Source organism: Bubalus kerabau, chromosome 14, assembly GCF_029407905.1.
Source record: "Bubalus kerabau isolate K-KA32 ecotype Philippines breed swamp buffalo chromosome 14, PCC_UOA_SB_1v2, whole genome shotgun sequence".
NCBI lineage: Eukaryota > Metazoa > Chordata > Mammalia > Artiodactyla > Bovidae > Bubalus > Bubalus kerabau.
This window is the reverse complement of record NC_073637.1, coordinates 10660462-10677293: the sequence shown is the minus strand read 5'-3', so window position 1 is coordinate 10677293 and position 16832 is coordinate 10660462. Positions and strand designations below refer to the sequence as shown.

Below are 16832 nucleotides of genomic sequence, written 5' to 3'. Positions count from 1 at the left end.
TTCTCCATATGCGTTTTAAAAAACAGTCCAAATTTAATTGATATTGTATTGAGTTTTTCAGGGTTATTTTAGGCCTGATTTGATAATAGTGCATTGTTTTGGTGCCTCCATTAATGTTGTATTAAATCAGTGATCTTTTAAATTGATTAATATGTCAGTGAATCATGCCTTCTGATTTTCTGTGGTCATCAAACGGTTAAGTCTTTGCCGTTATTGTCAGTATATCAACCAAATTTTAAATGACTTTTTTTACTGTGTATTATTATATTCAACGTCCCAGATATAACAATATTTTGTATTTTCACCACTGTTTATGGTATTCTCAGAATGCAATAAGTCAGGGACTTGGGTAATAAAATGTTTCTGGAAAATTCATTACAATGTCAATCTTTCATTATGCACAATCCTACTGAGATGAATGTGATTGTGAAAATTATTATGTGTGGAAGTTAGTGTAGAGGGCAGTGCCCTTTTCAGAGACAAGTATAGAAAACATTTTGAAACTGAGCTTAAAAAGGAGAAAAATTGAGTAACTCGGCTGTTTTTATTCCATAATTAAGAAGATTTTGAGAGTCCTTGCCAGTTTTGTAACAAAGAGACCAGTGATTAATAATGAAAATTTTGTAAATTATTTTAGATTTTTAAGAACATAATACTGTTGCCCCCTTTTTTGTCATTCAGGATGATTTCAATGTGAACTGTTTTGTAACCGAACTCTTAATTCTTATACTGTTTGCCCTGCTTCAGAGTTAAAAAGCCGAGTTATAAAATTCTTAATTACATCTCAGTTGGTATGACTTGAAGAAGAGGTATTGTCACTAACCTATGTTGCCCTAATGAGTAAAATAATTTCACTCATGACGTAGATTTATAACAGGCCTAAGGCCCAAACTTACTGTGCTAAGGAATTTATTTATTTACTTTAAGAAAGTTCAAACTCTGTGGTCTTGAACCCCAGTTCTCAGATTATTAATTATAGATTACTTAATTGTATTAGGGAATTGTTATGTTATATTTTACTTTTGGATAAAACCTGCATTAGATGCATAATTCAGTAAGTTTTAAAGAATGTTAATTTGTCCTTGTTTAGAAGTTAAGCACCTTATCAAGATATTAATTTAAGTATTAAAATCTTGTTTTATAACTTTGTAATTTGAGAGTAATGGATGCTGTAGTGATGTCTCACATATGTGAAGATGAACAATAAAATTGTTTATTTACAAGTAATGGCTCTAATTACTTTTCTGGCAACACTTTTTATAATAAGCTTAGGAATCTTTTCTATATATGGAGTTTTTTTTTTTCAAGTGATGAATCTACACTTATACACGTGTGTAATGAGTAAATTCAAGAATATAAATGATGACAGTTGAGTAAATGAGATGCTTGACACCCACCTTTTAATGTGGTATGTCTAACATGCCATCTGTAGCGCAGTCAAAGGTGCCCTGCTTAATACCAGATATTCGCTGTTTTTCTACCAAAAATGAACGCCTTGGATTTTCAGGGAACAGAAAGCTATTTGGTTCCTTTCATATTCCAGAAAACTGCAGCCTGCAGACCTGTTGGTCATCCCTCACAAAAGATAGGGAAGTAAAAAAGGTTTCTTGGGGACCAGCATGTTGTTCATAGAGCTAGCAGTTTGATTCTCTACAGAGGCCTATCTTAGTATAGGGTTTTTTTTTTGTTTTTTTTTTTTTAAGTGTATCTCATACTTTGCTCTCAGATACATATGTCAAAAAGAGATACAGTATAGGCATTCCAGCACCATAGAGGGCAAGTCCATCTGATGTGGCTGTTCTCTGTAGTCTTTGGACACATTCACGTATAATTTTACAAATGTAGGACATTTTACTGCCAAATGAATGAAGGTATTCTTTATGAAAGAACTGACAAAGTTCTAATTTTTTTTTAAAAGTATCAGTTGGCAGGAAGAAGGTAAAAACTCTCATCTAAGAATGCGACGTATTTTGTTTTTAAATCCAATGTTTTTAACTTACACTTGGTTTTACTCCTTGGTTTTTTTTTTTTTTTTTTTTTTTCTGTTGTTGCTTGTTTTGTATTGTTTTTTAGTCTTTTAACTCTGTATTGCTGGTGGCTTCGATTTCATGATGCATTATGCTTATGAAACTCTAGCTTTCAGCACTAAAATGAGTTAAAGATAATGTTTCGTTAATTTGGTCATTGTTTTCCTGTTGAGATCTTTCTTTAAAGGGAAATTGTCTACTTAAACCTCTGCATTGAACTCAAAGACAGTGTTATTTTTTTTTAATTTGAAAATCAGAAGCTTACATGTATTCCTTTAATGCTCTAAAACAGAAATTTGTTTATTTACCTGATTATTATTGTCATTGGTAATTATGATTTCCAAAGAGGTATGTTTTAAGTTAACACCAAACATATTTGTCCAGTAAGGTAACATTTTATATTCTGAGAATATTATAAATAATACATTGAAAAAAAACCCCAGTTTAGACAGGTCGACAGCATCCCTTTAAAGACAGCCTATTCAACTTTTAGTTAATAATTTGTGGGGTTCTTTTTGGTTTTTCATTTGTAATAGAAATGTTATATGTTGCTTAACAATGTTTTTGGATACTAAAGTTGCTTAACAATCAAAAATAGAAAACAAGAACAAAAATGAAGAAACCAAAATAAAAATATCAATTTTTTATTATTTATTCAGGCGATTTCACCTAAACCTCAAAGTCAGAAAAAAAATGAAGCTGACATTAGCAGTTCTGCCAACACTCAGAAACCTGCACTGTTATCCTCAACTTTGTCTTCAGGGAAGGCTCGCAGCAAGAAATGCAAACATGAATCTGGAGATTCTTCTGGGTGTATAAAACCCCCTAAATCACCACTTTCCCCAGAATTAATACAAGTCGAGGATTTGACGCTTGTATCTCAGCTTTCTTCTTCAATGATAAATAAAACTAGTGAGCACAGATTTTTAAAAAATAGTTACTTATCCTATAAGATACATTAAAAACAGTTTGGTTGTAGTTATATTGTATTTTTATGAAGTTGCATTTTAAAAATTCAAACTTAAGTGGCTATGACAGGGAAGGCTTGAAACTCTCTCAGGGGCAAAATCCATATACATTTCTGACTGATGTATTGTACAGAGGGACAGTGACTATACTGCTGGTTAAGAAACCGCAGCATTTAGTAACCGTAATTCCACTGTAGTTTGACTCTCCTCAACTAATGATCCAACACAGTTAGAGGCCTGATTCATTACAAAAAAAAAAAAATTACGGGATACAGAAAGACCCATAGTGGATATGTGGATATTTTCCTGAACTCCTAAGACTATTCTTATGGGTCGATTTAGTCATTGTCCCCACTTGTCTATACCCCACCCCCAATACATTTTATTCAGTTCTTCTAGGATTTAGAGCACAGACTTCAGATTAATTTTACTAATGAAAGAAGAAAACTGTTTCCTTGATCTTATTTTTAAAGATTTTACTGTTTCAATACTGCTAATCTTTGAAGCATTTACTTAGTCTTTTAAACATAACCTTTCAACATGGGTTTGGATATATTTAAGACAAGACTTGTGTTGACCCTATGGTTCTCATATTTTAGTATTCTAAGTTAGAGACAATGAAAAATAATTACCTAAATTCACTGGGTAAAAGATAGTTTTGCTGTTTATAACAGCAAATGAATTAGTAACCTGATTATTAAATGAATATGACAGTTTTCCCTATGAACTCCTCCATATCATATCTTCTACAGCAACTAAAACTGGTGGCCCTGAGAAGACTTCTATCAGTCAAATATATTAAATTTCTCTTCCATTCAGTTGCTGTATTTTTTTGCTCAACTGTATTTTTCATTTTTCGATAAGGTTTTGGTACTTTTTTGTTTTGATTTGGTTCTGTTTAATAAATGAAAGGATGGGAACAGAAAAACTCAGTTGTTTTCATCCTAAGCTTTACTTCTGTATGGCATTTATCATTAAATAATGTCATTAGTAGTCACTAAAATGTCAGATGACATTGATAGGTATTTTATTTTGAATTGTTTTATATTTTAGTATTATAAACACAATGAATTTTATCCTTTTCTTTCAGTTATCACCATGTCTTTTTCATTTTGATTTTTGTAAAAGTACTTTTAAATACCCAAAGCATCAACTTTTTTAGACCTCGCTTATTTTCTCCTTCTAAATTAACATAAATATATTGGCTTATGTAGTCCTGCCTGTTCTAAATAATCAAAATGTATATGTGCTGTGTAGAAAGAAAATGAAAGGTTATAAAGAATTTCTAAGCTTTTGTGTAATATATAGCTAGAAGATGCTCAAGTGACTCAGTGAGTGAGTTTTTCCAAACAAAAAACACACGAGGGCAAGAACTGTCATATTTTTTAAAAATTCTCATTTTTTGCCCATAGTGAGTACTTAAAGTTATTTGTGTTCAGTTTATTTTTTTTTTTTAATGAATCAGGCCCAAACATATGTTTACAAAAATCTATTTGGGGGAATGAGGGTGGGATAAAATTATTTACATTAGTTTTACTTTAGCAAGTAAAGCACTAACTCTACAATGCATGTCAGAATTTTGTTACCTATGCCCCTGTCTTTTTTTTCCCTTAGAGATTCTAGATTTGTAATATAGCAAAAGGAATATATATATATATATATATATATATATATTTTTTTTTTTTTTTTTTTTAAGAAATCTTTGGCTATACAGAGATAATTTTCCCAAAGGAAGAGTGGCAACTAACCAACGATCTGCAATTAGAGAATAAACTGTAGTCTTTTCCATGGGAAACTACCTGAAGTGAATGTTCCATGTTATTTTCTTTTGATTCTAGTAGGCTTTAGATTTTAAAAGTTTAAAAGTTAACCCTTGTGAATGAGGGCAGCTTTTGCCTTTGATTCCTTTTGGAACATGTGCTGTTCCTTGTGGATACCTTAACAACATCAGAGGGCAGAATTTGAATCATTTTTCCCGTTTTTTCTCCTTAAATATGATAAGATGATCCCGGCATGTATCTGCTTCGTGAACATTGAAGATCTTTTTCTAGGTCCTCCACAGCCTGTGAACCCCCCTAGACCTTTCAAGCATAGTGAGCGGAGAAGAAGATCGCAGCGTTTAGCCACCTTGCCCATGCCTGATGATTCTGTAGAAAAGGTTTCTCCTCCCTCTCCAGCCACTGATGGGAAAGTATTCTCCATCAGTTCTCAAAATCAGCAAGAGTCTTCAGGACCAGAGGGTAATGTATATTGATTTCCTATAGATCCAAACATAAAAGAAGACAAAGAAAACGCTTAAGAGATAAAGATTATTAAAATATTAAGAGATTTCTGCCTTTTTCCTTCTTAAGATCTCTGGACTTTGTAGATAAGCACTTCATTTGATTCTACAAATGTTCATTCAGTGCCTTCTTTGTTGATTACCAGGCACTGTTTAACTTATGTAGCATTTTAATCCACACTGATATTAACTGAGATGGTGTACCTCTGTTAACATATTGCGTTCTTTATTCTGTGTAGTACCTGACGTTGCACATTTGTCATTGGGACCCTGTCTCCCTCTTGACTTAAGTCGTGGTTCGGAAGTCACAACACCGCTAGCCCCAGATCCCTCTTATCATAATGAATGCCTCAGAGCAGAAAAGGAAGATACACAGATGCTTACAAATCTTTCTTCCAAAGCAGTGACTGATGCAAGAGGAGCTCCAGCAGCCTCAGGTAAAAGAGATTCATTTTTACAGTTAGCTAGGCTTGCATTTATATGGTAAAACCAGTTTGATGTATAAATTACATTTTTTAATATGTTGTTCCTCTTCATAAATGTTTTATGTAACAGCTGTGGAAAATGGGGTTTAAAGTCATTTTGTGCGACCATTTTCTACCATTTTTCCTGGACATAATTGTTATTTTGTCTCTTTACTTGCTTCTCCCTACTTTTTTCTTATATCCCGTTTCTACTAATTAGGAATTACTAGAGTTAAATATAATCACAGAAGTTCTTGGTTTTGAAGCCAGAAAATACTTAACAGGATCAGTACTTTATAGGTTTAAGAAGTGTAATAGAATTAGAGAAACACTTGGCATAAGTTACTGAATGTTGTTAAGTCGCTAAGTCGTGTCCAACTCTTTATGACCCTATGGACTGCAGCACTCCAGTCTTCCCTGTCCTTCACCATCTCCTGGAGTTTGCTGAAATTCCTGTCCATTGAGTCGGTGATACCATCCAACCGTGTCATCCTCTGTCACCTCCTTCTCCTCCTGCCTTCAATCTCTCCCAGCATTGGGGTCTTTTCCAGTGTTTGTAATAGAACTTAATGTTTAAGAAACACTTAGCTTAAGTTAACGATATACCTTTATCTTAAATATAGTCCCATATTTTGGAGCAGAATCTCCCAAATCTAACCATAATTGATTATAATGTTATTTTGGGAGCTTCATGTGTAAAACCAACCATACTCTATAAGACATTTTTTGATTATTTTATGATACTTGTAATTATTTGAAACCTTTCTGAGGTGTCTTATCAAATTGGTATTTTAATGTGACAGAATATTAATTTGTATTTCCATTATATGTTTACATCCTTTTATTTGGAATTTTATAGGATTTAACCTCAAGCATAGAGTATGTGCAATTCAAAAATAAAGGCCAATACTAATACCTTTCCAGTAAGTTACTAATTTAGAATTAGATAGATGAAGGAGATCTGAACTGAGTCAGTTCTGAAATGGGAAAAAAACATAAAACTGTTTTTGATTTGCAGCCAAAGAGCATTGGGGATAATTGATTTTAATAGCGTCTTCTCTGAAGTCATTTTATCAAATCTTTGGGTGAAGTATGAAATAGAGCTTGCTCTTTTCTGGTGGCTGTTGGTTAAAATAAAATGAAGTAACTTAAAGAAACATGCTTTTTACATTACTGCTGTTACCTTCTTATTCCTTCTTTGAAAGTAAAATGTAACTAATAGTAAGTATACAGTGTTCTACAAGTCCATTAATAAAAAAAGATTGAAGTTATTTTATATGCGATAGTGTTTCCATATCTTGATTTTTTTAAAAACCGATGCCCAAATTTGGAGATATGTAGGCTTTGAAACATTTTTTGTCATTTCCCAAATCTTATCCATTGTCTTTGGACACTTTGTAAAAGCCCCTTCTATCTGTGGATAATTGATTTTTCTTTCCCCTGTTTTCACAAGATTTCTGAATTACGCTTAACCTTTAAGATACTTTTCCTCAAGAAGTAAAGTTCTTAAGAGTGCCTTGACGATGTGGAATTTGTTGCTGTACTGAATATATAAAAATATGTTCAAGTTAAAATATATATTCATTGGGGAGATTATTTATAGTTGTGCATTTGAAAATATTTGTATTTTGGTTTATATATGTATTTTTTTCTAATAGTAACAAGACTGAAAGATAGACCAGTGTAAATAGTATATTATACCTAAGTTATGCCAGCTGGATGATGTATCCTAAAATGTCAAAGTAGTGATTGTGCATGGAAATCCATGATTCCAGTGATTTTGTGTTTAATCAGAGTGCTAGCCTAGTGTTGTTGTTTCCAGAATTTCTAGCATATTTGTGGAGATACAGTTAATTATCATTGAAGTGTGGTTCTTGTTTCTTGTAATGGTTAAGATGCACTGGGGTAGAGGGAAGGCATGATTTTTTTTTCCTATTTAAGTAAGTATTAGAAATAACTATTTGAGAAAGTCCAAGTAGCAAGGTAGTTCTTTGGGAAAGTGAAAGGTAGAGAGGAGTTGGTTTTATAATGTGATGAATTTGTAAATTCGTTGAAGAGTGACGACCATTTTAAGTATGGTGATGACTGGCAACTTTAATTGCTTAAATCAAGGAAATGCATGGTTTTAAATGTTAATTAACTGAAAGTCTTGTTTATTAGGGTTGAACACAGTCACAACATATTTGAATGCATTTGAATGTGGGGTTGGGAGGGATTGTTTCTCTTAACCTCTTTTAATTTTTTATTTTTTGAGGGAAATAATAGAATTCAAGTTGTGTTCTAATCGACACCTTTTGATTAAAACTCTGTGAACCTGTCTGACTTGCATGGAAATTCTCAGTGGTCTGCGTGCCTTTTTTCTCTTAACATTTTTGTTAGCTACTCTTGAAAATGGTTTGCAGTGTTTGTAGGCCTTCTCTCTGCACCCCAAGTTTTCTTCCATCTGAAGTCAAAATACCAAGAGTTTTTGTTTCATCTTTTTTTTTTTTATGTTTACTTGGTTCAGTTCCATCTTAATTATAAAAATAAGTTTTGTTACTGTTGAATTTTAAAACTTGTAGAAAACATTATTTCCCAGAGCTTGTATCAAAGACATTTTTTGGGGTGTTTTTTTCAAATTGAAATTCTTGGAGTATTTAGAATGACTGAGGATATTAGTCCTTAACTGTGGAATAGTTTAACAGAGTTTTACTTTTTCTTGTGGGAGATTATGTTCTCACTGCTGAGTTTAGCAGTCAAGATAAAGAACTGATAATACTATGCAGATTATACAGTTATTATATACACCTATTCTCAATAGGTTAACACTTGCTTTTAGTTATTTTTCTAGTAGAGATAATGAACTTGCACTAATCCTCTACGTTCTTCTACTGGGAAGCATGCATGCAATATGACTGAACAAGATTAAGAATACATAGCTGCCCACATTACAACAAAAACAGTCATTGGTGCCCTTGTAAAACTATTTTATTTTCAGAATGCTTTATCTAACAGAGTCCATCAGTTTTAGGTAGGGATAGAGTCTTAGTTCTAGTATTATTAGTTCTGTTGCTAACTGGGAATGTTGGCTGGTTTTCTTATTTATCTCCTGGATGTCTGTATGACAATTACTGAATTACTTTAACCTCTTGTATTCTTGCCTGGAGAATCCCATGGACGGAGGAGCCTGGTGGGCTACAGTCCACAGGGTCGCAAAGAGTCGGACATGACTGAGCGACTTCACTTCACTTCTTTACGGAGTTTAAATCTGGAAGCTCAATGTATGAAAGGGTGGGCCAACAATCAGACTGACTTGTGGCCGAGTCGCCTGTGCCCGGTGCTGTGCAGGCATCTTAAATGATGGTGGTTAGTCCATCATCTTACACCAACTTCACATTTATTTTCTGAAAGCCTTTTTGTTTTAGGGTGGCTTTCAATTTTTTTTTTTTTTTTTTCCAAAATTGTACAAAACCAAACCAAACCACAACCAGAGACTCCTTAATCTACTTCCACCCCCACACCAAATGTTCATGGTTTATTCAAAGCCTGGGGTTTCCATGGAGAGTCTCAGGGATAGCCTCTTTTTTTATTGCCAGAAAAATCAGATATTTAACACACTGAAGAAACCACTCTGCATTACGGGGCTTTCCGTGACATGAAAGCAGATATGGCTCAGAGATCTGTCTCTCTTGCTTTAATCTGAATAGCTCCATTTGTTTTTTTTATTTTTATTATTTTTTTAAATTTAAATTTATTTATTTTAATTAGAGGCTAATTACTTTACAATATTGTATTGGTTTTGCCGTACATCAACATGAATCCGCCACGGGTGTACACGTGTTCCCAATCCTGAACCCCCCTCCCACCTCCCTCTCCATACCATCCCTCTAGGTCATCCCAGTGCACCAGCTCCATTTGTTTTTTATCGTGTTTTTTGTTTGGCCAGGGCTAGGGGGTGGGGTTGTAATATATATTGTCCATTATATAGTATTTTGTTTGAAAAAGGTCTGTTGATTAAATTTAGTTACAAATCACTATTCTGTTAACTAATAACCTAGTACTTTGGTTCCCAAATTCTGGTGCATGGTGAAATAAAGACAATGTAGAGAATGTCTCGTAAAATGACATTTGTTCTTTTGTGGAATTCTTAAATAGATCTATTTTTTTTTTTTTTTTTTTTTTATTATTATGCTTGTTTTCTTTTTTTTTTTTTTCTTTTTTTTTTACTTTTTAATTCTTTTTTTTTTTTTTTTTTTAATTTTATTTTATTTTTAAACTTTACATAACTGTATTAGATTTGCCAAATATCAAAATGAATCCGCCACAGGTATACATGTGTTCCCCATCCTGAACCCTCCTCCCTCCTCCCTCCCCATTCCATCCCTCTGGGTCGTAATAGATCTATTTTTAAATCTATTTGTGCATGAATGTTTTTAAAAGTCCTGTCATTATTGCCTATAGGAATATTTACTTGAATATCCTTGTTTAAATGTTGACAAGCTTTTCTCAGTTCCCTAGTTTTACTTTTGAAATTTTATAGTTAAGAAATATAGAAACCAACATAAGGTTGAAAAGCGGTTTTCCTCCAATTAAAAAAAAGGAAATATAAAGGTTTGGGACCCGCCAGAACATGTGAAAACAGTCTCGAGCGGATCCTCCTGAATGCACTCTGATATTATAATTTCTGTGTATGTTCTGCTGTGCTGACCTGTGTTCCAGAGCTGAGGGTCAAGACCATGTTGTTTGTTTTCCAAGTGCCTGAGGGATCCCACACATTCCAGCCAGAAAAGGCGTCCCTGAAAGGCAGTTCCTTTCATTTGAATCACCCCAGGTGCTTCCCAGGTGACTCAGTGGGTAAAGAACCTGCCTGCTACACAGGAGACTCAGAAGTCACAGGTTTGATTCCCGGGTCTGGAAGAACCCTTGGAGAAGGGCATGGCAATCCACTCCAGTATTCTTGCCTGGAGAAACCCATGGACAAAAAGGCACCTGGAGGTCTGTGTCCATAGGGCTGCAGAGAGTTGACATGACGAGTGACTGAGCACGCAGGCACAACATGCGGGTGGCGCTAGTGGCAGAGAACCCACCCGCCTGCCAGTGCAGGAGGCGTAAGAGACGCAGGTTTGATCCCTGGGTCAGAAAGATCCCCTGGAGTAGGAAACGCCAGCCCACTCCAGTATTCCTCTGTGGAGAATTCCATGGACAGAGGAGCCTGGCGTGCTACTGTCTATGGGGTTGCAAAGAGTCGGACGTGACTGAAGTGGCTTAGCTTGCACGCAGGGGATTCTGGACGTTTTCCACCTTTCACACTGGAGACTGTCTATGCTCCCAGAGATTAGGGCCCTATGGGGGCAAAAATCATGGTCAAGGGCTGCTTCTGGTGTATCTCTACCATCACTTAAGATTTAGAATGCAAATCTCTTATTGTTTCTGTCGTAAATGCCTTGTCATTGTCAAGAATACCGCATTAAATTTTTGAAAATGTCATGGTGTGCAGTCATTGTTAGTAAGCAGTGATTAGTGAAAGGAAATGGAGGCATTTGTTCAACAGACTTGATAATAAGGAAGTTTAATCTCATTTCTCTTTGATGTTCTTTTCATTTTTTGGTCATAAGAAATCTTTTTATCAGGGAAATTACCAATATTTTTATTGAATTTGAAACAATTATTAGCACCTCATTAACATTTAGTTCAAGTTGAGTGGTATTTTTATATTTTTGTTGTGTTTTATTTAATTTATGTAAATTATTTGCAGTAAGGTGAATCAAATGCTAGCTTTTTTGATACTTTATTGGAGTGATTTAAAAGTCAAAGAACTCATAAATGGTGATATTAGAGCATAATTTAATAGACTGAAATTGTATTTAAGTGTGCTAGAGTCTTTTTCTTAGATTAACCCTAGACACAGATAAGATATTAGCATTGGGAATAGCTGAATATGAGTTGAGAAGTTTGGTTTAGTGTGTCTAAACAGCAACACAGTTATTGAGGTGTACTATTGGTTTAAGAATGTATTTTGGACTATTGGATAATAATACCTAAGTGCCATTAAGTTGAATATTTTTTATGTGTTAATAAGCCTTTATATCTTACATTTGGATAAAGACCAAAAATGATTTATAGAATAATTCTGTTTTGGCTTTTCTCATTACCTCATAACACATTCGATGGAGTTCAGAGGTATTCATTTGTTCTAGGCAACAGAGGTTAAATATTAGTTTAAAAAATTTATGCAGATTGTTGAAAACCAGTATAATTTAATATGAAATTTGATATTTCATTTGGATGACAGGAATAGCATTTTGTCATAATTGTCACAGGAGCAGAAATGTTACATGGACCTACTGCTGGAGTGCATTCCAACATCTCCTGGGTTGCCAAAGGCTGTGGTGCCAGAGTTGATCTTAACTGACGGCCCAGTGCATTCACCCTAACATTTTTTTTATGTTTAGACCCACATTTATGCTATTTCTAGAAATGGTGCAGTCTCAAATTACTCCACCATAAAGGAGAAAAGTTAAAAAAACCACTCATTATTTATCAGACACTAATCATTTTACATATTTTGACTCACGTAGTGCTGATAACAGCAGTAGGTAGATACTCTTGTTCCTATTTGGCAGATAAGAAAACTGAAGCACAGAGAGATTAAATGATTTCCTCGAGACTGTGCAGCTAATAGATGGTGGAACTAGGAATCTAATCTGAATAGTGTGAAGGACCAAACATCATCCTTATTTCTTTGAAGTAAGAAATGCCACTTCTTTGTTACTAGTTCAGGCAATAATGTAGACCTTTATGGGAAAAGAGTCTTGGGTAGAGTTTTGTGAGCAATTGTAATTTAAAACATTGTCCCATACTCTTAACCTTTTCTGACTAAACTTACATATTTTTCCCCTAAACCTGCAGGAATATCGAAAATGGAAAAAAAAGTGAAATTGGAAGAAAAAACCTCAACTGCATTTGGTATGAACAGAAAGTAATCTTTAAGCAAAAGATGTAGATGGCTTGGCAGTGGGAGGACGTAGTCTGTCCCTTACTTTTTACCTGTTAGTGCTCCTGTAGGTGTAAGTGATCCTCTGTTTTAGTGTTTATTAGTTTATTCATCTCCAAATATGTTGTTTCCTAATACATATCTTGTAGTAGTATGTGTATTTTTTGTCAAGGAACCTTAAGGCTTTTTCTGAGAACTTGATGTTTTTGAACATCTTTGAAATTATGACTGTTTAAAAATATGGTGCCATTTAATATTGTTGATCCTTAGAGAATGGATGGTAAAATAAAATAGCCTTTTTTTCCCAGCCAATTTTTTTTTTTTTTTTTTACTTTCTTTATAAAAAGATACTAAGTTCTCTGCTGTCTTTTCTGTCTTCTGTGCTATCATGACTATAAGTTTTGGAATAATGGATAATAGTCTTAAATATTCTACAAATTAGCTCCCTGGAGCTTGAGTTACTCAAAGTTGGTTCAGTGTGGTTGATAAGCTGTGGGCTAAACCTTTCTGAGTTGGACAATAGTTGAATATGTGTGATGAGTTAGTTTTAAATAAAGTATTCTAGGATACTGTTTTAACATCTGTTCATTTTCTTTAAAGTGCATATGATTGGGAAAAAAGAAATATTTTAAAATTTTAAGAAAAAAATTAGTTTAATGAGTTAAGTTTTTACTTCTTCGTGCTTTTTATCTTCATTCTTATATACGTGGAAAATATTGAAAGACTGAAGGAATTATTTGTGGATTTGACTTAGTTTTTTTTAATATTTTTCCCAAAAAAAAAATTTCAAGACTTTTTAATCTTCTAATACATTTTCTTGTTAAATTTTGTGTGGAAATGCTGAGTCTCCTCGGTCAAGTTTTTCTTAAATTGTGGAGTATATTTCTTGTCACATCAGGAAACTGAGTTACATTACTCATTTAAGAATTTTAACTACTGTCTGTGTTAACTTTAAGGTGTCAGGAGTTGGGATTTCTCAACACTGCTAATGAAGATTCCCTCTTATAGCCCAGTAAGCTAATCAGGAGTTCCAGACTCATGACAGGAACAGTTTAATTGAATCCATCCACTCTGGGCAGGTGACTGGAATAGCTGATTAAACCATAAATGCTGCTTTTAGGTTAACCACAAGGGAGCAACTTGGGATCAGTCATGATTACTAACTGACTCACTTTTTGTCATTTAGGTAAGAGAAAAGAAAAGGATAAAGAAAGAAAAGAGAAGAGGGACAAAGATCACTACAAACCAAAGCAGAAGAAGAAGAAGAAAAAGAAAAAGAAATCTAAGCAGCATGGTAAGTACAGTCCTTCCTCAGTATCTGGGGTATTAGTTCCCAGCAGTTACCAAAATCCACAGATGCTCCAGTTTCTTGTATCAAATGGCATGGTGTAGTCAGCCTCTTATACTTGTGGGCTCTGCATACATCTGTGGAAATAAAAACTGATCTGCAGTTGGCTAAATCCACAGTTGCAAAACCTGTGGATACAGAAGGCTGCCTGTACGCTAAAATGGTGATTCCCATTTTTTAATATTCTAAGGTTCTTTTAGCTATCCTCTTTTACAAAGTGGAGGTAGGACAGTATTCCCACGTTCTTGAGAGCTGAGCAGTTCGTCTAGTAGCCTTCCTTTGTCTTGCCTGTTTAGCTACAGTCAGTAAGTTAAGTGGTCTGTAAAATTAGTCCTTGCAATGACTAGAGTCTTTCATTGCCAGCGTTATGGTGGACTAGGTACCCTGAACAAGTACCCCTCTGTGTGCTGTGAAGGAATTTCTGTCAATCTCGAATTTAAAGTCCTTTGAATTAGCTTTCCAGAAGTGAGGGAAAATATTTTTAGAAAAGCTTGGAGAAAAAACAAATGATTTTTCTAACAATAGCTTGTCACTAAATAGTCATTAAAGCAAAAATCATTCTTAGAGATAGGAAGTTACCATAAAAAATAGTCATTAAAGCAAAAAATCATTCTTAGAGATAGGAGGTTACCATATAGTGATAAAGGTTGAGTTCACTTTACATCTTTCTAAGTTTTATCACTGAATAACATCATCATATCTTTCTTAGTAATTAATAAATTAACAAAACCCAGAAGTGTCTGTAAGGATAAGAAAGATGGCAGCTGCGTAGTTGATCCAACAGACCTGTCCAGGACACTGAACTCAGCAGCTGCAGAGTAGACAGCTTTTTCAAATAGACTCAGACATTTATTAAAATGGACCATGGGATGCAACTTTAAGCAAACCTCAACATATTTTAAGGGCTTTTCTGGTGGCTCAGACGGTGAAGATTCTCCCTGTAATGCAGCAGACCCAGGTTTGATCCCTGGGTTGGGAAGATCCCCTGGAGAAGGGAATGGCTGCCAACTCCAGTATTATTGCCTGGAGAGTTATCTTAAAATCACTATTGAAAAGAAAAAAAGGCCCATATGTTTAGAAATCAAGCAGAATATTTTTAAATAATTCATGGATGAAAGAACAATGCCAAAGGGAAAATAAGATGTTAAGAACCTGGCAGGTGATGAAAATATTATACATGTATCAACACTTGAAAATGTAGTTAAGGTTGCACTTGTGAGAAGAATATTGCCATACATGCTTACAAAAGAAAAGAAGGCTCAAAGTCAGCTAAGCCTCCAGCTTAAGAGGTTAGAAAAGATTAAGCCCAGAAAAAGTAGAAGTGAACATGAATGATAAACATATGAACAGAAATTAAGGAACTAAAAAAAAGGTAGGAAAAAATGAAAAATGCCAAAATTAAATGATGACACCTAATTTTAGACTTCTGGCCCCTAGAACTGAGAGAATAAACTTCTGTTGTTTCTGTCCACCAGTTTTGTGGTAATTTGTTGGGGGCAGCTCTGGGAAACTCATACAACTCCAAATTCAGTTTGTTATTATTGTTGTTTAGGCGCTCAGTTGTATCCAACTCTCTTGGGACCCCATGCATGGACTGTAGCCCACCAAGCTCCTCTGTCCATAGGATTTCCCAGGCAAGAATATTGGAGTGGGTTGCCATTTCTTCCTTCAGGAGGTCTTCCCGATCCAGGGATTGAACCCAGGTCTTCTGCATTGGCAAGTGGGTTCTTTACCACTGAACCACCTGGGAAGCCCCAAAATTTATTTTAATTGGTTTAAATAGCTTTGCTCTCAAAATCAGAAGAGAACAGTATGGGAAAGGGCAGTCACAGGCTGTTCTTATTTGTGGACAAAGAGGCAAAACACAGGGAATTAAATCTAGCAGGATGTTTAAAAATAAGACCATATAGGATTGGAATGCAAAGTTGGTTTGACATTAGAAAATGAATTAATGAAATTCACCACAGTAACATAGTTTCAATAAATGTAGAAAAACCATTTGATGAATTCCTGTATACTTACATTAAAAAAAAAAAAATCTTTGAATAGCAGAGTGTAAAACTTAGAAACATAAAGAAAGCCTAAATAATTGGGAAATGATTCATATTCATGGGGTAGTAGATTACTGTTGAAAAGGTGCCACTTGAAATAAATCTATAGATTCATTGCTGATTCTGAACTTAACATGGAAGAGTAAAGAGCCAAGAATGAGATAGTCACTCTTGAAGAAGAATAAGGAGAGTTACTATTCAGTTATCAAAGCAGGGAGGTATTTTGAAGGAATAGAATACGTTAAGAACAGAATAATCCACAGCAGATCATACATATTTCAAAACTTATTCAAAGCTGACATCTTAGTTTGGTAGGTAAGTAATTAGTATTAGAATAATTTATAATGCATATAGTGACAATAAAACTGGGCTCCAACCTTATACCATGTACAACAATCAGACTGATATTGATGAGACTTCCTATGTGAAAAACAAAACTATAGAACTTCGAAAGTATAGTAAGTCATCTTTGTGCTCTTTGGGCAGAGATTTCAAAATGAAAAATGCTAACCCAAAGAAAAGGTTGAAAATGTGACTAGACTGAAATGAACTTTGGTTCATCAGAAGCCTTATGGAGAGCATGAAAAAACAACACAAACCATAAGAAAATAATCATAACATAAATACCTGACAGAGTATTAGTATTCAGAATGTATTTCAAGCCCTTACAGATCAAAAAGAGAAAGAAAACCCAGTAGGAAAATGGACGAAAGAGTTTAA

The 16832-nt window shown here is 34.3% G+C and overlaps 1 protein-coding gene across 11 annotated transcripts in view; it reads left to right on the top strand.

Annotated features, from left to right (window-relative positions):
- The window catches only part of PHF20L1 (PHD finger protein 20 like 1), a 79960-nt gene that overhangs the window by 34487 nt on the left and 28641 nt on the right, over window positions 1–16832 (top strand). For all 11 annotated transcript variants that reach the window (XM_055545722.1, XM_055545729.1, XM_055545728.1 and 8 more), the window contains 5 exons: window positions 2687–2939; window positions 5047–5235; window positions 5516–5713; window positions 12629–12685; window positions 13900–14007. In XM_055545722.1, coding sequence (XP_055401697.1) covers window positions 2687–2939; window positions 5047–5235; window positions 5516–5713; window positions 12629–12685; window positions 13900–14007 — 805 coding nt within the window. The remainder of the gene's footprint in view (window positions 1–2686; window positions 2940–5046; window positions 5236–5515; window positions 5714–12628; window positions 12686–13899; window positions 14008–16832) is intronic.